Source organism: Nicotiana sylvestris, chromosome 6 (genome assembly GCF_000393655.2).
Source record: "Nicotiana sylvestris chromosome 6, ASM39365v2, whole genome shotgun sequence".
Lineage (NCBI taxonomy): Eukaryota > Viridiplantae > Streptophyta > Magnoliopsida > Solanales > Solanaceae > Nicotiana > Nicotiana sylvestris.
In genome coordinates, this window is record NC_091062.1 from 209,624,712 (window position 1) to 209,643,864 (window position 19,153).

General features: G+C 36.0%; 2 protein-coding genes and 1 long non-coding RNA gene across 3 annotated transcripts; all 3 read right to left on the reverse strand.

The window, feature by feature from the left end:
* Window positions 1-4,973: 4,973 nt before the first annotated feature.
* LOC104227905 (uncharacterized) lies at window positions 4,974-6,819 on the reverse strand. Its single transcript, XR_011400383.1, has 2 exons — window positions 6,415-6,819; window positions 4,974-5,670 (listed from the first exon to the last, which is right to left on the reverse strand). It is a non-coding gene; the product is annotated as an uncharacterized lncRNA (long non-coding RNA).
* An 8,488-nt stretch (window positions 6,820-15,307) lies between these two features.
* LOC138872002 (uncharacterized mitochondrial protein AtMg00240-like) lies at window positions 15,308-15,664 on the reverse strand. The gene has a single exon (XM_070149936.1). It carries the CDS (start codon window positions 15,662-15,664, stop codon window positions 15,308-15,310), a length of 357 nt encoding a protein of 118 aa, XP_070006037.1.
* A 1,004-nt stretch (window positions 15,665-16,668) lies between these two features.
* Window positions 16,669-18,869, reverse strand: LOC138872003 (uncharacterized). Its single transcript, XM_070149937.1, has 4 exons — window positions 18,117-18,869; window positions 17,726-17,873; window positions 17,485-17,536; window positions 16,669-17,164 (listed from the first exon to the last, which is right to left on the reverse strand). The coding sequence occupies exons 1-4, from the start codon at window positions 18,867-18,869 to the stop codon at window positions 16,669-16,671; spliced, it is 1,449 nt and encodes a 482-aa protein (XP_070006038.1).
* Between the last annotated feature and the right edge of the window lie 284 nt (window positions 18,870-19,153).

Genomic DNA, 19,153 nt, shown 5'->3' on the forward strand with positions numbered 1-19,153 from the left:
CATTCATCAAATTCACAAGTAGGTTCGTCGGGTTGCTTGTACAACTTGTTCATACAGCACCAATAGCGGCGTCCAACGTTAGCACCTTCCCACCCACAATCCATCATGCATGGTTTTCCACATAAGCAAATTGGTGGACGACCAGGTTGAGCCATTTGTGAACTATTTGCTTATAATAAAAACCTTACTTACTTTTAATGAAATATTTCTTGGGGGAAATTTTTAGCACACAAAATAACTACAATGACCCCATTATTTATAGGCTAAACAATACACATATAACGCCATATCTAATGGCGCTATATTAGATAGCGCCATATCTAATGGCGCCATATCATGATGTTGACGAGACGACTTTATGTCAGCCGGTCACACATATCTAATGGCGCCATATCATGATGTTTTCAGCTTTTTCAGTTCGACAAGACAAGACACACATAGCGCCATATGTATATTTTGTGTATTAAATATCGTGATAGCGACAAGACAACACACATAATAAATATACCGATAATTATATTAAATTATTATTTAAATAGGTAAAAAGGGAAAGTACAAATCATAATTAACAAACAAGAAAATATTATTTCATAAATACTTAAATCGTATACATAACAACTAATTATTACAACATGAACTCATGGGTAGTTAGGTACAATAGAAGAACACCCGCCCTGAGCTTGATTATTGTTGCCACCCAAAGGACATTTTCTACGGTCGTGGCCTGTTTGCGAGCATATACCACATTTGCGTGCATATACGATATCACTAACATCCATTTGGTTCCGTATACGCGTTCTCTTCTGCACTTGTCTTTTACGCAAATAGGACTTGTTACACACCATTTTAAATGGTTCTGGGGGCCAGTAATGCTCAGAACCCACTGGTTGCAGCTGACCACTATATGTGTTTAGGTATTTGGAAACACTATATTGTTGATCAATATAGTTGGTCTCCGCATAACCAACACGTTGAAAACACTTGATGGCATGTGAACAAGGCATGTGGTAGATTGACCATTTCCCACATGAGCATAACCTTGTGGATTCATTTACAGTATGTACATTATTACCACGATTATTATGGATAGCGGTACGAACTTCAAAAATACCTCGTTCGTTATCATATTGCAAAAAGGAATGCCAATGTGCTCGCCGTCTGTATTTCTCTAATCTCTTCATAGGCACTGGCATAAATTAAACACCCTTTTCCATCAATTCCGTTGCAGCTGCAGATCATTGTACAAACGTCTCTGCCATCTGCTTGAACGACATACGCACCATGGCTGTGACGGGCAATCTTCTTGCCGACTTTAATAACCCGTTGAAGGATTCTGACACGTTTGTAGTAAGAATTCCCCAGCGTCTGCCACCATCTTCATGCAACGTCCACTTTTTAGGATCATGTCGCATTAACCAACGATATGTTGCATCGTCTTCTTGCCTGATAGAATCCATATGCCTCCGAAATTTATGTTGTTGGTGGTCTGTTGCTGCCATCCACATCAAATCATGTAGATCTTTTTTGGGAGGTGCCTTCTTGAAATTGGCCTTAAAGTGCCTCACACAGTAACGGTGGTATGCATAAGGTTCTTGCCAGGCAGGAAGGTTCTCCACAGAACTTAATATACCCCGTGCCGATCAGATATTAGACAAATACCTGAACGATGTTTGACAACGTGCTCTTTCAAGTGGTTCAAAATCATTGTCCACGTCTCTGTGCTTTTATTTGCACAAATAGCAAAGGCTAGAGGAAATATCTGTCCATTTGCATCTACAGCCACGGCTATTAATAGCTTGATATCGTACTTTCCATAGACATGAGTTCTGTCTATGGATATTACGGGCTGGCAATACGGAAAATCATCAATTGCTGGCTTAAACGCCCAAAATACGTAATTGAATATATATTCTAGTTTACCCGGACTCCGCTCAAGCTTCCATTCAATAACTGTTCCGGGGTTAAAGTGCTGCAGTGCAGCCATGTAGCTAGGCAGATCTGCAAATGACTTATCCCAGTTACCATAGACTATTTCAAACGCTCTTTTGCGCCCAAGATATGCCTTTCTTTTAGTAATTGTGTGGCCATATTCCTGGTAGACTGCTGTAATGCACTCTTTGATTTTATACCTTATGGACGCTTCGATGTGCGGAATAAGTACAAGAGATATCAAGTCAATATCCAAGTTGAAGTGATTCCCGTTGAAAGTGTCCATTTCGCATGTGTGGGTGGGAATGTATTTACCCACTTTCCACATACCTGTTTTCTTCTTCGACGCACGCAACATCCAATTACATGGCCAAAACCACCTGCGGCAAATAGCCTTGTATACCGTCGGACTTGACTCCGATACCTGCATCTCACGACACTCTTTAACATTGTGCATTTTACAAGCCCTGCTTACGCGTGCTTTATCAGGAAAAAGCATCCCCTTTGCAAGCACCGTTGGTCTAGACTCATCCCACATTGCTGTCCGGATTTCATCAAAATCCCGTGTGAGAGCTTCCACATCCGGCACGGCTGGCAAGTTATCAATATAAGGAATCTCCCTTGAATGAAGCGGCACTTCAGACTCGTTCACTTTTCGTCTATGGGGGGCTCTCTTCAAATCCGGTCCTTCCTCCTTGTCCTATTCATCACCATCCTCACGAGCAAATGGTGTCTTATCTCCCGATTCATCGTCATTGTTATCGTAATCGCTGTTCTCTTCCTCACTCTGTTCATCTGCCAGATCCTGATGTAATACGTCATTTTCGGGCAATTAAGTGAGTACGGGTAGTTCAACTTGCTCGTTTTCACTGCACATTTCAACAAAAATATAAGGTGCTAAATTAATAAATGCTTTATATATGGCTGTAGCTTTTCACTTACAAGTTGTAATGTGATGACATTCCATGATGGACGTTTTCAGTTAGGTGATGACTACCGGATGGGTCACTTGTAAAATTCATATCCGGCCGGTACCCCCTATTACATAAATGGGCGTTAAAATTTATTCAATACGCAAAAATATACATAATTAACACAAATGAAAATTGAAGTTTACCACTTTTCTTGTGAATTATGGAAAACAGGGTATAAATTATTTTCTCGCTGATCATTCGCCGACGGTGATAAATTTAAATCAAGAAAAATTCTTTCATCTGGAACATGTCCGGCAAAAACTGATCCAGAATAACCACCCGATGACTGAGGATTATCTCTACTACGCACAACCTTATTTTTTGGAACGTCTTCGACCTTCGCGTACATCTCCAACATTGTGATTACAAGAAATTCCCGGCATTCGTCCGGAATCCTCAAGAAATCACTCAAAGTGTCATCATCGTCGATGTTAAACTCTGAGTAAAAAAGCAACCCCTTGCGGCGTAACGGAATACGGATATCTTCCAGTTACTTTGAGTATCACTGAACGTTTTCTCACACTCATTTTTTTGCATAACAACGATATTAATGTTTCGTACTCCATTGAAAGTGGCAATTTAACATTACACTTAGCAGGTAAACTGTAGCCCACAGAGTTATTCTCCATCACAACCTCACCCCCCAATATAATGATACTCTTATTCTACGTTCTTCAGACATAATGAAAAAATGCTGGAGAATTTAACAACAATAGAAACCAACAAGAGTTAAAAAAAAATTTGAATGAAGTTGGGGCGATTCTACGATGATTATATAGAAAATGGCTAGCCGGGTTATTTTTTTTTTTTTGTATATAGCGCCACAAAAAGTGGCTTTATACACATTTAAATTATTGAAACCAGACAGTATTGGTGGGGTCAGGGTATAAGGCATATAGCGCCATTATTAATGGCGCTATATAAGTTTGTCAATATAACGCCACTAATAGTGGCGCTATACAGTAACGGTACAGTTAACGTTACTGTATAGCGCCACTATTAGTGGCGTTATATATACTTTGGTAACTTTTTTTTACACTTATTTGAGTATTTTTAGTAAAAATAAACCATATTTTGGTTCCGCACTCCTTCTCCGAACCTCCACGGCCACCAATTGCTGTGTTCTGAGATAATAAGACATCAGTGACAACGTCCAACGACGAGAGAGGCAACATACCAGGATCTAACCTCGAGTACTATCGGACTTGGGAGAAACTAGACTACATATCTCCTTCAAAGAGGAAAAAAAAATAACTTAGGCCAGAGCAAGATGAGCACAATTCACTATCATCTTATTTTTTTCCTTCAGGCTACCCATCATAGGCGGACCTATGTTCGGAGTAGAGGTTCACTAGACCCCATTTACTTCAGCAAAAGTTCTAGATATTATCAATATATTTATGTGGAACCCTTAAGCTCAAAAGTTACATGCGGCACTGGTTAAGTAGTTCGCTCATGTGCCCCGCGACCTCACCACCTTTATATCTTGGGTCTACCTCTGTTAGCCATGCACGGACAATGACTGCTTCTCTGCTCAAAGTTTCTGAATAAACCACAATTCACAGTTCACTGGCTCCCGAAACTACTCCTTATCACATACTCCCTCCGTTCCAGATTATGTGAATCTATTTGTTTTTTGGTCCGTTCCAAAAAGAATGACCCCTTCTAAATTTGGTAACAATTTAGCTTAAACTTACAATTCGATCCTTAATGAGAAGCTTTTATAACCAAACAAATACTCTGGGGCCCTTTTTAACTTGTTTAGGACCACAAATTACAAAAGTCATTTTTCCTTAAACTTCGTGCTCAGTCAAACAAATTCACGTAAATTGGAACAGAGAGAGTAATTCACCGATCAACGTGTTCTAGTAGAACCAAGTTTTCTACTGCAAAATTGCAAAATTGCAGAGGTACACAAATTTGAAGAAAGGGAATATTACAGCTTTTCAGCTAAAAGATGGCTTTCGCGTATGCATATTTACAAGATAAACTAAGAGCTAATCAATCAAAATTGTAGTAACATCTGCTGGGTGAATAAAGGTTACAATTGAACGCACAACCAACAGCAAATTTAGAGCAAGTACTATTTCATTTCCGTAATAAAACAACAAACTGTTCTGTTGTGTTTACATTTGTGAGCATAATTAAGCGTTACTTGAGTAATTTTTTCCCATGGCCTGAGTTTTCATCAAACCTTCAATTTTTCCATTTTCACCTCGAATTCTACTTTTCATTCACAACCTCCGTCTAATCCCATAGCATGAAACGAACTAGAATCAACCAAAGAAATTGTAGGAATACAACTTCCAGATCGAGGTAACACCGCGTGCTTCATCTCACTGGTGTTTTCAGCCGGACTACTGGACATCGACCTAAGCAATTTCGGAGACTCCAAACTCCTCTTTAGAATCTGTCTCATCGCAGCGATTAAGTGAACAGTTGAATTCAAAGGCGGAGTAGATGAACTGAACTTCTTACAAAAGTTGAGGTGACGATTCAACGCTTCTTCCGCGCTGATCAGCCTCTCGCATCGCAGGATCTCATCCTTGATTGCTTCCGCACACAATCCGCAAATCCATTTCCCTTGGTACCGTTGCCGGATTGTTTCAATATAGGAAAGAGTGCATTCCTCTGTCAATCCGCAACAGTCGCATTTGGCGAAATCAACCTCGATTGCCGCTGTAAGTTTTGCTTTCACTGTTTGTATTTCTGCCGATTTCATCGTCATTGACTCGCTGATTATCGACATCGTAATTATTCTTCAAAACTGGAAAGGAATTTCAACGTCAAAGCAGAACATGTTAAAGGAAATCAAAACTTTTTATTCTAAAAAACAAGAAAATACTCCAAAACAGAGGTGATTCAAAACTCAAATGCCAGAGTAATATGTAGCACGTTTCCTAATTGTTAAATGAACCAGTATTTTCGAAACAAATTATCTAAAATTATTAAACTTCGAACTCGTAATTAAAAAGTGCATAGGTTCAGAGAGGCCGAGCCAGGATTTGAAGCTTATGGGTTCAGGATTATAGTAAGTTACTGGATTCTAACTTAATAATTTGAGCTTATTCGATGAATTTTTGAAGATAAATATAAGATTTGGATCAAAGTTACTGGGTTAGGCTGAACTCATAACCAAAGGGCTGGCTCCGACCCTGTTCAGTGGATCGGCCTCTGCCAAAGACACTACTACAATAGACACAAACTATGTCACAAAGGCAGCCTGGTTCACTAAGCTCTCACTAGGACACGCTCATATGAGTTTTCATTAAATTCTATATATTCATATATAGTCTGAGCTCGACATATATGTTCCTACGGAACAACGATCAGACCTCTTTATAATAAAATCGCTATATAACAATATTTCACTATAAAAATCAAGTTTTTCCGGAACCAATTTTCATGTTATGTTATAATATGTGTTCTATATAACAGCAAAAATATTCTGAACAAACGAGTTTGTTATTAAGAGGTTTGATTGTATCTCGAAGATTAATACATGACTTACCGGCAGAAGCAGATATCGGAACAGAGATAACATATATATGCAGAAAACAATGGAATATACAATTATTTCCTTCAATTCTGCTTATCGGGATATACAGAACTTAAAAGAATACTTTTCTATCTTTTTTTCTCATGCTCGCCCTCCTCCTTAATTTCCTCATGAACAGAAAAGGTATCCATAAAAAAGGGAGAAAAAAAGAGAGAGAGAACTTCAAAAGCTGATTCCTCAATCAGTTTGTGGACTCAGAGAGAACAGAGAAGAACAACGAATTTAATGCAAGAGATGAGATCAAAGTGGAGAGAAAGAGACAAAGTGATAAATTTTTTTGTTCTGCTCCACACAAAAGGAAAAAATTCTTTCTTTTTTAGGCTTTTTGAGAGAGATTGGAAGTATATATGCAACAAGTAGGAAGGGGTGGACACCAAAGAACGTGGTGCCCTATATGGGATTGCTCTTCCCTGGCCAAAGGTCTCGGCTTCGAGCTTTGGGTATGAAAAAAATATTTGGTAGGGAACGCTTCCCTCGCATGAGGCCCTATGTAGAGTCCGTGGTGGACCCAGAATTTTTTGCAAGTGGGTTCAATATCAGAAGTATATAACTTTAGTGGTAAAATATAGTTGTCAAGTTGGTTCAAATAAAATATTTATACAAAATTAGGCAGCTTTAATTGTAATTTATACATATAAACAGTATTATTTTTTGATGAAGCAGGTTCAGTTGAACTCACTTGCCACTACGTGCGTCCGCCATTGCGCAGCGCGAATCCGGATATAGTCGGACTCCAATGCGGATATCGAATACGTGGTGGAAAATCAAAAAAAAAAAAAGAAAGGAAGGGGGTGGGGGTTAGCATGGGGTGGAGGCAAGGTGGAGCAGCAAATCCGAATATAGTCGAATTCCAATGCGGATATTGGACACCGAATGGAAAACCAAAAAATAGTAAAGGGTGGGTGTTAGCAAGGGGTGGGGGCATGGCGGAGCTAGCATGTGGGATATGTATTCGGTCGAAATATATAGCTCTTAAAAAAATTATTAAATATATATAAATTATTAATCTAGAAGTTAATTAACTTAAATGGATTACAATTTCGAAAATCCAACGGATTGTTTGGAGACAAAAAGAGAAGCCTCAATGATTGATTGGCGGTTTGGAGAATCCTCGTCAGCTATTGCTGTCAATTAAAAATTGCCGGCTGTATACTTGTACATTGCCAGCTGTTCTTTCTCTATATATTTCCATTTACTTTAGAGGAAAAAAAAAGAGTTAAGATTCTAGTCCAGTTGCCATTTATTAACGAATCTAATGTAACCTAACTAGTACAATTAAGGTTCAATTATTGCATTTTGATTCCTCCACTAACAATACTTTTACAAATTTACTAGTACTATTTTAATCTTTGTCCCTCGATCAAACAAATAATGATAAAATCTGGTATCAATGGTTAAATTATCATTCTTTTTATTAGTGTGAGTTTGGTCATTAATTATTTAAAATCTCTAAATTTGTTGCGAATAAAATTCTATTTAGAGTGAATATCTATTTTGTAGAGAGTTTTACTTTGTGACTAAGTTATTTTTTACCTATAAATAGAGGGGTCTTACTCCATTGTAAATTATTCCAAAATTAATAAGAATTCTCTCTCCCTACTTTTCTCTGTAATATTCTTCTTTCTTTTATTGTTTCATAACATGTTATCAGCACGAGACTCTAATCAATTGAGTAGAAGCTTTGGGATTGAGCATAATGATTGTCAATTGTTCCATGAACTTCCTTCGTGATTAAATTCTGGATTTAAGGTAAGTATTTTACTTTTCTCTTTCAAATTCTTGACATTCTATAATTTGATTTTAAATACAAGCAAAGACGATAAATTGTGATTGTAACTCTAATGGAATTTGAAAAAAATTATAACCACCCAAAGTGGTAAAATTTCTATGTCTTGCCATGATTAAATTCATGTATGATTGTGGACAAAGAATTAAAAACTCGTCCCATTGAATTTGCTCCATTCTCATTCCCTTAAGAGAATGTGATAGCAGTATGTAATAAGTCTGAAAGAAGACAAAATTATTACTATGAATGTATTAATGGATGTGGACGTGACAATAGACGAAATTATAATCGTCTCATTGTGGTAATGAGAATAATAAGGATTCTCAAAATAATCCTTCACTCTGTGAAAGTAATATTTGTCATCGATTTGACATGAGATTTTGTAAAGTACATATAGATGATTATGATCCATTCATGATGTGAATGTGACAACATGTGATTTATGAATACATATTCATTTTTGGAAGAATATGAACGTGCTAGTGATATATACCACACTCACCTCTAGAAGGAGGTTTGAGAGGAAATAAGAAAATAATGTCATTATTATGGCATAAATGGTCATTGGTCACGTACTTATTGTACGCCAAAATATTTTGGCAATGCGATTATTTAAAGACAACGGTAATGCAAGAAACAGATCTTGCTTATAATTTTGACCATAACCATAATGGTATAACTTCCTTCTTAAAAGAGATATTCACCATATGGATATTGATGATTATGGGGTATTACAAAATTAATTGGGAACTCTGCAAGAGCCAATTATACTATTTTGGAGAAACACAATTGATTACCAATAATGTATTATGTTGTAGTAAGTCTCAAAGAAACTTATTCAGTTTCCAAAGTATACGCGAAAGCGGTTGATTATATTGAGACTATAAATAAAGGAAAGATTTGATATCTTCTATTACTACAACTTGTAGCGGAATAATATATATGTGAAAAGTTACCCGCTTTATTCTCCAATTTGTACTACAGAAACAAAAGAATGCCACAATAAAGTAGAAGTTTATTGATATAAAAACTCATATCATAATAAACTTGGAGTTTATTGATAATGCACATGTCATGTGTAAATCTGAAGTTTATCAATATTGATAATTTATTCAATTGGCATAATTAGTTTAGCCATATCAATCTAAGTATGATGTGCAAAAATAATAGAGAATTCACATGGGTAAATATTAAAGAACTAGAAAGCTCTTTACGAATTCTCTTATATTGCTTGTTCTCATTAATTAATTGACCAACTAAAATTGGAATTGAATCCCATGAATGCTGGAAATATCAAAGGTGAATATGGCTTCATTCACCTGCCATGTATACCACGCAAGATGCATCTATGAGATGGTTACATGTGCGATTATTATTAACCCGCAACATAGTATTTTGTGAGGTAACTTGCTCAATAATTTAATTTCGAGCATAATTTTCAGATTTTTTATTCAAGATAGTTCATCTTGATAAGTTGGTTTATATCACAATTGGTTTAGCAAAATGATTTATTGAGTGCCTCCACTTAATAGCTAAACAATTGCTTATGAGAACAAAGTTATATATATATCAGTTTGATATACGAAAGTATATTATTTTCTCCCCTCACAAGTGGTTTAGGGTCAGGAATCAAATAATTTCATCTTATTATTATTGATGTGCGGGGTATATTTTTATTAACACGACAATGCACAAAGATGGGTTCCCAAAATTGAGGAAGAAAGTTAGTTTTCTAACATGAGAGGGAGATAAGATAAACAGTTGAGAAAAAGTTACGTGGAATGAATTATCATTTGTATATCTAGATCCTCGAATACGATAATATGACCTTGAAGTTCATAAAAAGATAATCCACTTGCAATATATTGCAAAGCATACCAGACGCATTTGCTGACTCAAAGAAAGTAACTATATTCTCATTGGAAATGCTCATATTAAGTCCTAGAAGGACAAAGTTTCTATGGTACACTTAAACCATATAGACAAATCGGTTTCAAATAAACTTCTTGATAAAGAAGATGAGCAAATAATCAAATTGATCATAATAAGGAGGCAAGTGATCTAGAAGATCACATGACATAACACTTCATAAAATCTCATGAGAGATTCAGGTACCTGAATATATGAATAAAGAGAACTCTATGTTATGTCTTTATGAAAATTTATTGGAACCGATATAAAATGTTCGTCGACGACATCTATCATAGCGCTAAGTATAGATGGGGATCTTAAGGCTGTCGAGACAGATACAAAAATATTGGCCAAATAGACGATACACAATTCAAATAGAATTGGTTTAATATGAAAGACATGTAGTTTTGGACATGTAGTTCAAATATTTGAAAGTATAAAGTTAATGGTTGTGCAATCAGTTTTCGATATCTTATTTGTCTAGCATGACATGAAAACTTGATATGCATCTAAAGTCTATTATATGGCTTATATGACTTAACTTATATGATAATCCATGAAGGATTTAAGTTGCTTAAAGCATATACAATTCTTGATCTTGAAGTACCGCTTCCTCGGTGCAATTTGTGCACATATGTATCTTGCTATAACTATAAGCATGATAATATGATAGTAAGGTTTTCACCTCTATGTGAAGATATTGAACTGACGATTCGAACAAGATCATATGAAGACAATTCATCTCTATCAAGAATGATGATTTCAAGGTTCAACATATTCATTCAAGTTAATATGGTTGATTTGTTTATCAAATCTCTACCAACGATCTTTTGAAGCTGGTGCACAAGATTGGAATGCAAATGCTTAAAGATGTGAATTGATGCTCTCATCAGGGGAAGTTAATGCGAGTTGCACTCTTTTTCCCTTACAAGATTTTGTCCCACTGGATTTTCCTTGCAAGATTTTTAACGAGACAACCAAAAGGCATATTGTTAGATATGTGTACTCTTTTTCCTTTTCTAGAATTTTTTTTCCTATTGGGTTTTATTTTAGTTAAGGTTTTAAGGAGACACATTACTTATTGAGTAGACATTCAAGGGGGAGTGTTATGAATAGAATTCTATTTAGAGTGAATGTCTATCTTGTAGAGAGTTTTACTTTGTGGCTAAGTCATTTTTCCCCTATAAATAGAGGGGTCTTACCCCATTGTAAATCATCCCAAAATCAATAAGAATTCTCTCTCCCTACTTTTCTCTGTAATACTCTTCTTCTTCTTTTATTGTTTCATAACAAAAATAAAATTATATATTTATAATTACGTAAAATATATCTTAAGTCATAGATAAATTTTTATGAATGAAAGTATTTCAAATTCTTAAAATTAATTAACTCCTTATAGTGACAGTGTGGGACGAGGTGACTAATAATTTTTCTTACAAGAGAAAGTCATTTTGATCTTCTTTTTTTTTAAACTTTAATTTTACTCTTTTTAGGTTAAAGATTGAAGGTTTAACTTTTAAAAAGATTGTTAAGTAAACGACTAAAAAAGCACAGCTCTAAGTATGTGTTTTGTCAGGGAGAAATTCAAAAATAGCCAGATTTATAAGTGGTCATTAAAAAATAGTCACAATTTTTAAAAGTAATCGAATTTTAGCCACTTTTCATGTAAAGATAAATCTGAATGAAAATACTGTTCAAAATCCGGAAAAATATTGCAGTATATTATACTAGAACTTTTCTCGTGTTGGAGTTCCAGCATAATATGTTGGAAGTTCATATACAGGTGCACCGATCTCCAATATATTGTGCAGGAACTTTTCATGTTGCAGTAAAGTAGTGGCTATTTTTCAATAACTTTATAAATGATGGCTATTTTTGAATGACTAGTCCGAAAACTGACTAACCCGTGCTATTTTTACGTTTTGTCACGTACCATGAGAACTAAAATCAACGTTCTATAACTAAAGGGCCAAAATTACATTGATTATTTTCTTCTATTTGAACAAAATTTTCTTGCCTTTATTCTTTTAGGAGATACCTAATGCCAAAGAAGCACGTGTAATGATGGATCACCGACATTTATGTCCAATATATTACTCCTCACTACCTAAGGAAAGAATATTAATAATAAAACATCACATGTGAAAATAATAAGGTCCTAATTAATAATTATTTATAGTTTACGATTTAGTCAGATCGAAAGAGAAAAGTATCTCTTGTTGTTGCAAGCAAAGTTTCTGATCGAGTCGCAAAGAAACTTGGCAAATTATTAGTATTGCTGTCCTAGAAGAATCTCTTCTAAATATTTTACATCTTTTTTTTGTTAAAATTATTTATTACTGTTTTTTACAGAAAATTAAAGGGAATTTTTCATAATTAAATTGAACTCAAGTTTTATGTTAGCTTTGTTGGGATAACATGGCCAAAGATATTCTTAATATGACCTAATATTGTCCGAATTGGGTCAAGCCCGCACGATTTCCCCCAATAGATCTCACATCATAAAGAGATCCTTACATCTTATATGCAGGGCTCCATCTTTTTAGCTACCAATGTGAAACTTTACTCGCACATCAACAATCTCCCCCTCGAACTAAATTCCACGTGGCCCATCACCACGATCCACGGGTCTATTTTCGAGATTTATCCACATTGTTAGAATATTATGGCAAACGAAGCCCCCAACTAGCTTCTTTTTATGTGTGCACCATCCCGCATCATCACTTTACCATCTTCATACTCGTCCCGTCGAACCTAGCCTCTGATAACAGTTGTTGAAATAAAACGGCCCAAAAATACTCTTAACATGGTGTGATATTGTCCATTTTGGGTCAAGTCCATACAATTTCCTCAAAAGGCCTCACACCATATTAAAAGATCATTATATCTTATATAGGCCCCAAATTTTTGGCTATTGATGTGGGACTAGAATTCTAACCTTAATTGCCTAGCAAATGCTTCAATGGCAAGTCGACAATATGCGTTCCGCCAATTGTAACCTCTTCGGTCAAAAGGTGTCAAAACTCAAAAGTACTCCCCTAAGAAGAGGAGGAAAAAACTATATAAAATGTGTCTAAATTGCGGTAATTCATACTATGTGAAAACAACATAGATATTTGAAAATAACCAGCCAGCCCTATATATATATCACTCCCAAAGTTTCATTTTATGTGACATAATTTGAAGTATGAAAGTTAAGTTTACTAATTTTATGTGAGATAGTTCTAAGTAGATCAAGCTAAGCTAACTAATTTTCGATATGAATTTTAACATATATAAAATATTATAAGACTAACAAAATTATCATTTAAAATAGGGATTGTTACATAAATAGCCGGACAGATTCAATGTTTACTTTTTCTAATTGGTATGCGTAGATTATACATTGATTATATACAGTTAGTTATACACATACTGCACATGCATTATACATATATAATACATCTATCGGCTATTTTTAATTTAGATGAACGGCTATTTAGATTAATTTTTCTTTAAAATATTTTCAAGAAAACGGTTAAAGTATTTTTCATATATGCTAGTGCTAGTGCTAGTGCTTTCTAGACGAAACACTAATATATTGAAAGTGGAAAATTGTTTCCTAGACATATTAAAGTTACTTTGTAAAGGAAGCCGCCAATTTCTATGTCAAGCGCCAAGTCGTTGCCGGAAACGAACATTTGCGGCTGACTTTGTACAAGATAATAGAAATGTCATTTCTGATTTTCCATGTTTGAGGAGGCTAAATTATTGGATTCCAAGAGTGAAGTCCACGCTACCCAAAGTTGGCCACTTACCCATAATTATTTGTTGTACGTAGGGACTAGGGGCTAGCTTTAAAGAAACAAATGTTACGAGTAATTACCTTCCCTCACGTGACATATCATGTCTTGCTTCTCTTCTTTGATTATACTAGATAGTACTGCATGGGAAGTGTTTTGGCCGAGCAGTAAAAATCAGTTTATTTTGGGAAGTGTTTTTTTTCAAAAGTATTTCTGATGAGAAACAATTTGTGTTTGGCTAATTATTTTGAAAAGCACTTTTGAGCAGTAATTAGTGTTTAGCCAAGCTTTAAAAAATTGCTTCTAAGTGTATTTTTCTCAAAAGTGCTTCTCAAAAAATGCTTTTGGAAAGAAGCTATTTTTTTCTGCTTCTCCAAAACTGCTTCTGCTTCTCCTCAAAAGCACTTTTTTCCTTCCAAAAGCTTGGTCAAACACCTCAATTTTTGGCCAAAAGTGCTTTTGGCCAAAAAAAGATATAAGACAAGGGAGAGAAGTTTGAAATTCTATATTTGTGGAAGAGTGTGGCAAGATGGTAAAAAATATATCCTAGACAAATCTCACATCAACAAAATAGGGGAAAGATGCTGAGTATATAAGTAAATAAGTTTTAAACCCTAATAATGTATTTTATAGCCGTGTGGACCTAGGCCCAAAAGAAATTGATCAAATCTAGGGCAAGTTCTCATGGATCAAATGAAGAACACGAAGGAGAACAGAGAGGGTAATGAGCATAAGGAAATCAGCTTCTTTTTATTGAATTGATCTAACTACAAATACATCACATAACTCATATGTATACAACTACCACTAATTGCTACTGCTACTTTAACTTAACAGTTGTGTACAACTGTCACTGCTAACTAACTAACTAACTATTAATTTCCTAATTGACAGCTTTACTCTTCAACACCTTCCCTCAAGCTGATGGTTGAAATATGTTTTTCAACTCCAGCTTGGATACAAGGTAGTCATGTTGTAGCTTCCCTCGGCTTTTATTCAGAAGATCATCCTGCTGCTCTTTGGTAGACACATAATGTGTTTTGATCATTCCTTCAACTATTTTCTCCCGGACAAAAAAACAGTCAATGTCGATGTGTTTTGTCCTTTCATGGAATATAAGATTGGATGCAATCTGAATGGCTGTTTTGCTGTCACGGTAGAGATCTATAGGCCACTACATAGTTACTCCTAATTCCTTATACAAACCGGTTAGCCAGGTTAGTTCTGCAACAGTTGAAGCCATACTTCTAAAATCTGCTTCAACTGAACTTCTAGCAACAATGTCTTACTTCTTGAATTTTCAGGACACTAGAGCATTGCCAAATTTCACTAGATAGCCAGTAACAGACCTCCTAGTTTGTAGATATTATCCCCAGTCTGAGTCACAGAAAGCTTGTAATTTATTTGATCCTTGAGCTGACATTAGCAGGCCAAGTCCATGTGCAACTTTAATATACCTTACTACCCTTATAACAGCTTCCATGTGTGAGTGCTTGGACTTGTGCATAAACTGACTAAGCACTTGCACTACAAAGGCAATATCAACTCGAGTCATTGTCAAATACAGCAATCTACCAATAAGCCTTTGGTATGAACCTACATCAGTGAGTAGCTTATCCTCAGTAGCTTCATTATTTTTGACAAATGATTCATACTCAGTAGAGGTCAACTTCACATTAGTTTCCAGTGATGCACCAGCAGGCTTAGCACCTCCAAGTCCCATTTATGAAATTAGTTCTAGAGCATACTTTCTTTGACTTATGATAATCCCTTTGTCTGATCTGGCAAATTCTATGCCAAGGAAGAATTTAAGCTCTTCCAAGTCCTTCATTTTGAACTTTAGCTTTAGGTCATTCCTTGTCTTCAAAATCAACTTATTATAGCTTCCAATTACAAGGAGATCATCTACATACACTAACATCACAACCAACTCCTTATGTATGTGCTTTGTGAACAAGGAATAGTCAAAATGACTTTGAGTAAAGCCTAGTTGTAGTAGTGCATCAGTCAGGTTCTTATTCCATTGTCTTGGAGCCTGCTTAAGTCCATATGGAGACTTATGTAGTTTGCAGACTCTATGATACCCTCCCTGGCTAGCAAACCTCTGAGGGATATCCATGTAGACATTTCTACAAGATCTCCTTGTAGAAATTCATTGTGTACACCCATTTAGAATATTGGCTAGTTTTTAGCAGCAGCAACAGCAACCACAGACCTAACATTCACTATTTTTGCCACATGTGAAAATGTTTCAGTGTAATCTAGGCCTTCTTGTTAACTGTACCCCTTAGACACAAGTCTGGCTTTGTATCTCTCTACTGCTTCTGAGGCTGTGTTCTTGACCTTGAATACCCATTTATATCCAATTGGTACCTTTCCAGCAGGTAGATTAAAAATACTTCATGTCTTGTTTTCTTCCAAGACTGCAATCTCAGATTTCATGGCTGCAATCCAGTTGAGATTTTTGACTGCTTCAAGATAGGTTTTAGGTTCCTCAATAGAGGAATAAGGTGCTAGAGCAGTACTGAATGAAGTAGAGAGATGGTCATAGCTCACATAGTTGGTCATAGGATAACAATAGTTGACACTCCATTTGCCTTGAGTAACATAATTTTTCAGCCAAATAAGTGGCATGCTTACACTGACTGGCTTTCTTCCTATGTCAGGTGCAGGCTGTGTGGGAGCATTGTGCTCAGTTCCATTAGGCATTGCATTCATAGAAGGAACTTATGAACTTCTATCAGAAGAAACATGTATATCTGAGGGTATTATGGTCTCTTCATTAGTTGTTATGGTAGGATATGCAGAAGATGTAGCTGGATTAGGGATATCTTGCCTATAATTTGAACTAGAAAGAGTAGATAGATCTAGTACAAGAAACAAGGATGTAACTGGAGTATCTAGGTATTGAAAAGGAAAAACCTCTTCCTTAAATACCACATCTCTACTGACTAAGAAGTTTCTAGAGTAAGTAGTATATATCTTATACCCCTTCTGTGTTATTGAGTAGCCAAGGAAAATAGCAGGGACTGCTCTAGGAGAGAATTTATCTTCCTTCCTCAGATCAGTAACATAGCCTAGGCATCCAAACACTCGTAGATGATCTAAGCTGGGAGGTTTACCATGCAACAGTTTAAAAAGAGTCTTAGATTTGTCCTTGAGAGCTGACGTAGGCAACATATTGATAAGATATACTGCAATGAGCACACACTCTTCCCAAAATCTGAGTGGAATAGCTCCTTAAATCTCAATGCTCTAGCTACATTATAAATGTGTTTGTGCCTTCTTTCTGCAACTCCATTTTGTTGTGGAGTGTAGGTGCATGAAATCTGATGAACTATGCCTAGATTCTGTTGGAGGTTTGTCATCTGAGAGTTAAAAAACTCACACCTATTGTTAGTTCTAAGAACTTTTATTGTGGAGGAATATATATTCTTAATCATAAGCATGAAATTTCTGAGTGCAACAATGACTTCAGCTTTAGAAGGTAAGAGGAAAATCTAGGAATACCTGGAGTGATAATCTACTAGAGTTAGAAAGTACCTTTTTCCATCATGAGTGGGCACTCTATATGGCCCCCAAACATCACCATGAACTGTATGAAAGCAACTAGTAGAAATAGTAGTACTCAAAGAAAATGGTAGCCTTGTTTGTTTAGCCAAAGGGCATACTGTACTGGTTATCAGAATTTGCACTATCAATGGTCTGAAACACAGGTAATTTCTTTAGAACATCAATTGGCAATGTCCTAGTCTCTTATGCCACAAGGCTACATTTATTCTACCATCCTTCTCCTTTATTGTATTTACAACAAGTGATGTTGAAGTGTCCTTTCCTGAACTGTCCACAGCCTGCAATCTACTGTTAGAAGTAAGAACATATAGTCTACTATCTTCCTTACCAATCTCCTTCACCTTTCCACTGAATAGATCCTGAAAAATGCGGAAATCAGGAAAGAAATAGACTAAACACTTTAACTATTTTGTTATCTTTGATATGGATAGTAAGTTGTACTTGAACTTTGGGATATGCATGACATTAGTTCATCTGTCCTGGAAGATATAGGCAGTTCCTATGTGTTTAACTGTAGCTAGATTTTCAGTTGGTAGGAGTACTTTTCCTTTTCTAAACTTATCACAAGGTGTGGAATCAGTCAAGAAATTCAAACTTCTAACCATATGATTAGTGGCTCCTGAGTCTACTATCGATTTAATGAATCTAACTGCCTCATCAGTGACATCAGTAACATTATTGTCCATACCTGCTGCCATAGTTGCTTCATTGTTTTCACTTCCCTTTCCTAGAAGCTGCAGAATCTGTGAGTATAGTTCTGGAGTGAAGTGAGGCACTCCCACTGAGCTACTCTGATTCTGACTATGAGATGTCGCTCCATTAGCTGAAGTACTTCCTGCAAAATTAGTTATGGTACCCCAAAAGTTTCCTCCTGTTGACCCAAGGTTTGAAGCTTTAACCGTGCTCCATGTATGCATACCTTGACTGTCTTTTGCAAAGTTCCCTGCAAGATTGTACTTCTTCTTTGACTTGAAGTCTGATGGATAACCATTTAGCTTGTAGCAAGTTTCTCTGGTGTGACCTTTGTAATTACAATAGTTACAGTACGAAGTTTTCTTTCTTGTCCTAAATTTGTTCATTGAATTAGGACCTCCTTTACTGGTAAACAAGGCTATGTTTTTAGGATTGTAAGCTCCATTGTTGCCACTACTGAACAAGGTTGTGTTCTCTTGGTTGTCAACAGTATGTGAAGAGATTGTTAATGATCGTCTACTCTCCTCAGAGATAATCATAGTATAGACTTTGTTTATGTTAGGAGTGGGAGACATCATCATAATCTGATTATTGGATTGGGCATATGACTCGTTTAGTCCCATAAGAAACTGCAAAAGTCTAAGATTCAAAGTGTTCAACATATTTTTTCGACTCCTCACAACCACACCCAGGACAAGGCATTAAGGCATCTACATATCAAGCTCTAATACCATGATCAAATCTAGAGCATGTTCTCATGGATCAAATGAAGAACACGAAGGAGAATAGAGAGGGAAATGAGCAGAATGAAATCGGCTTCTTTTCATTGAATTGATCTAACTACAAATACACCACACAACTCATATATATACAACTACCACTAACTACTACTGCTACTTTAACTTAACAGCTGTGTACAATTGTCACTACTAACTAACTAACTAAC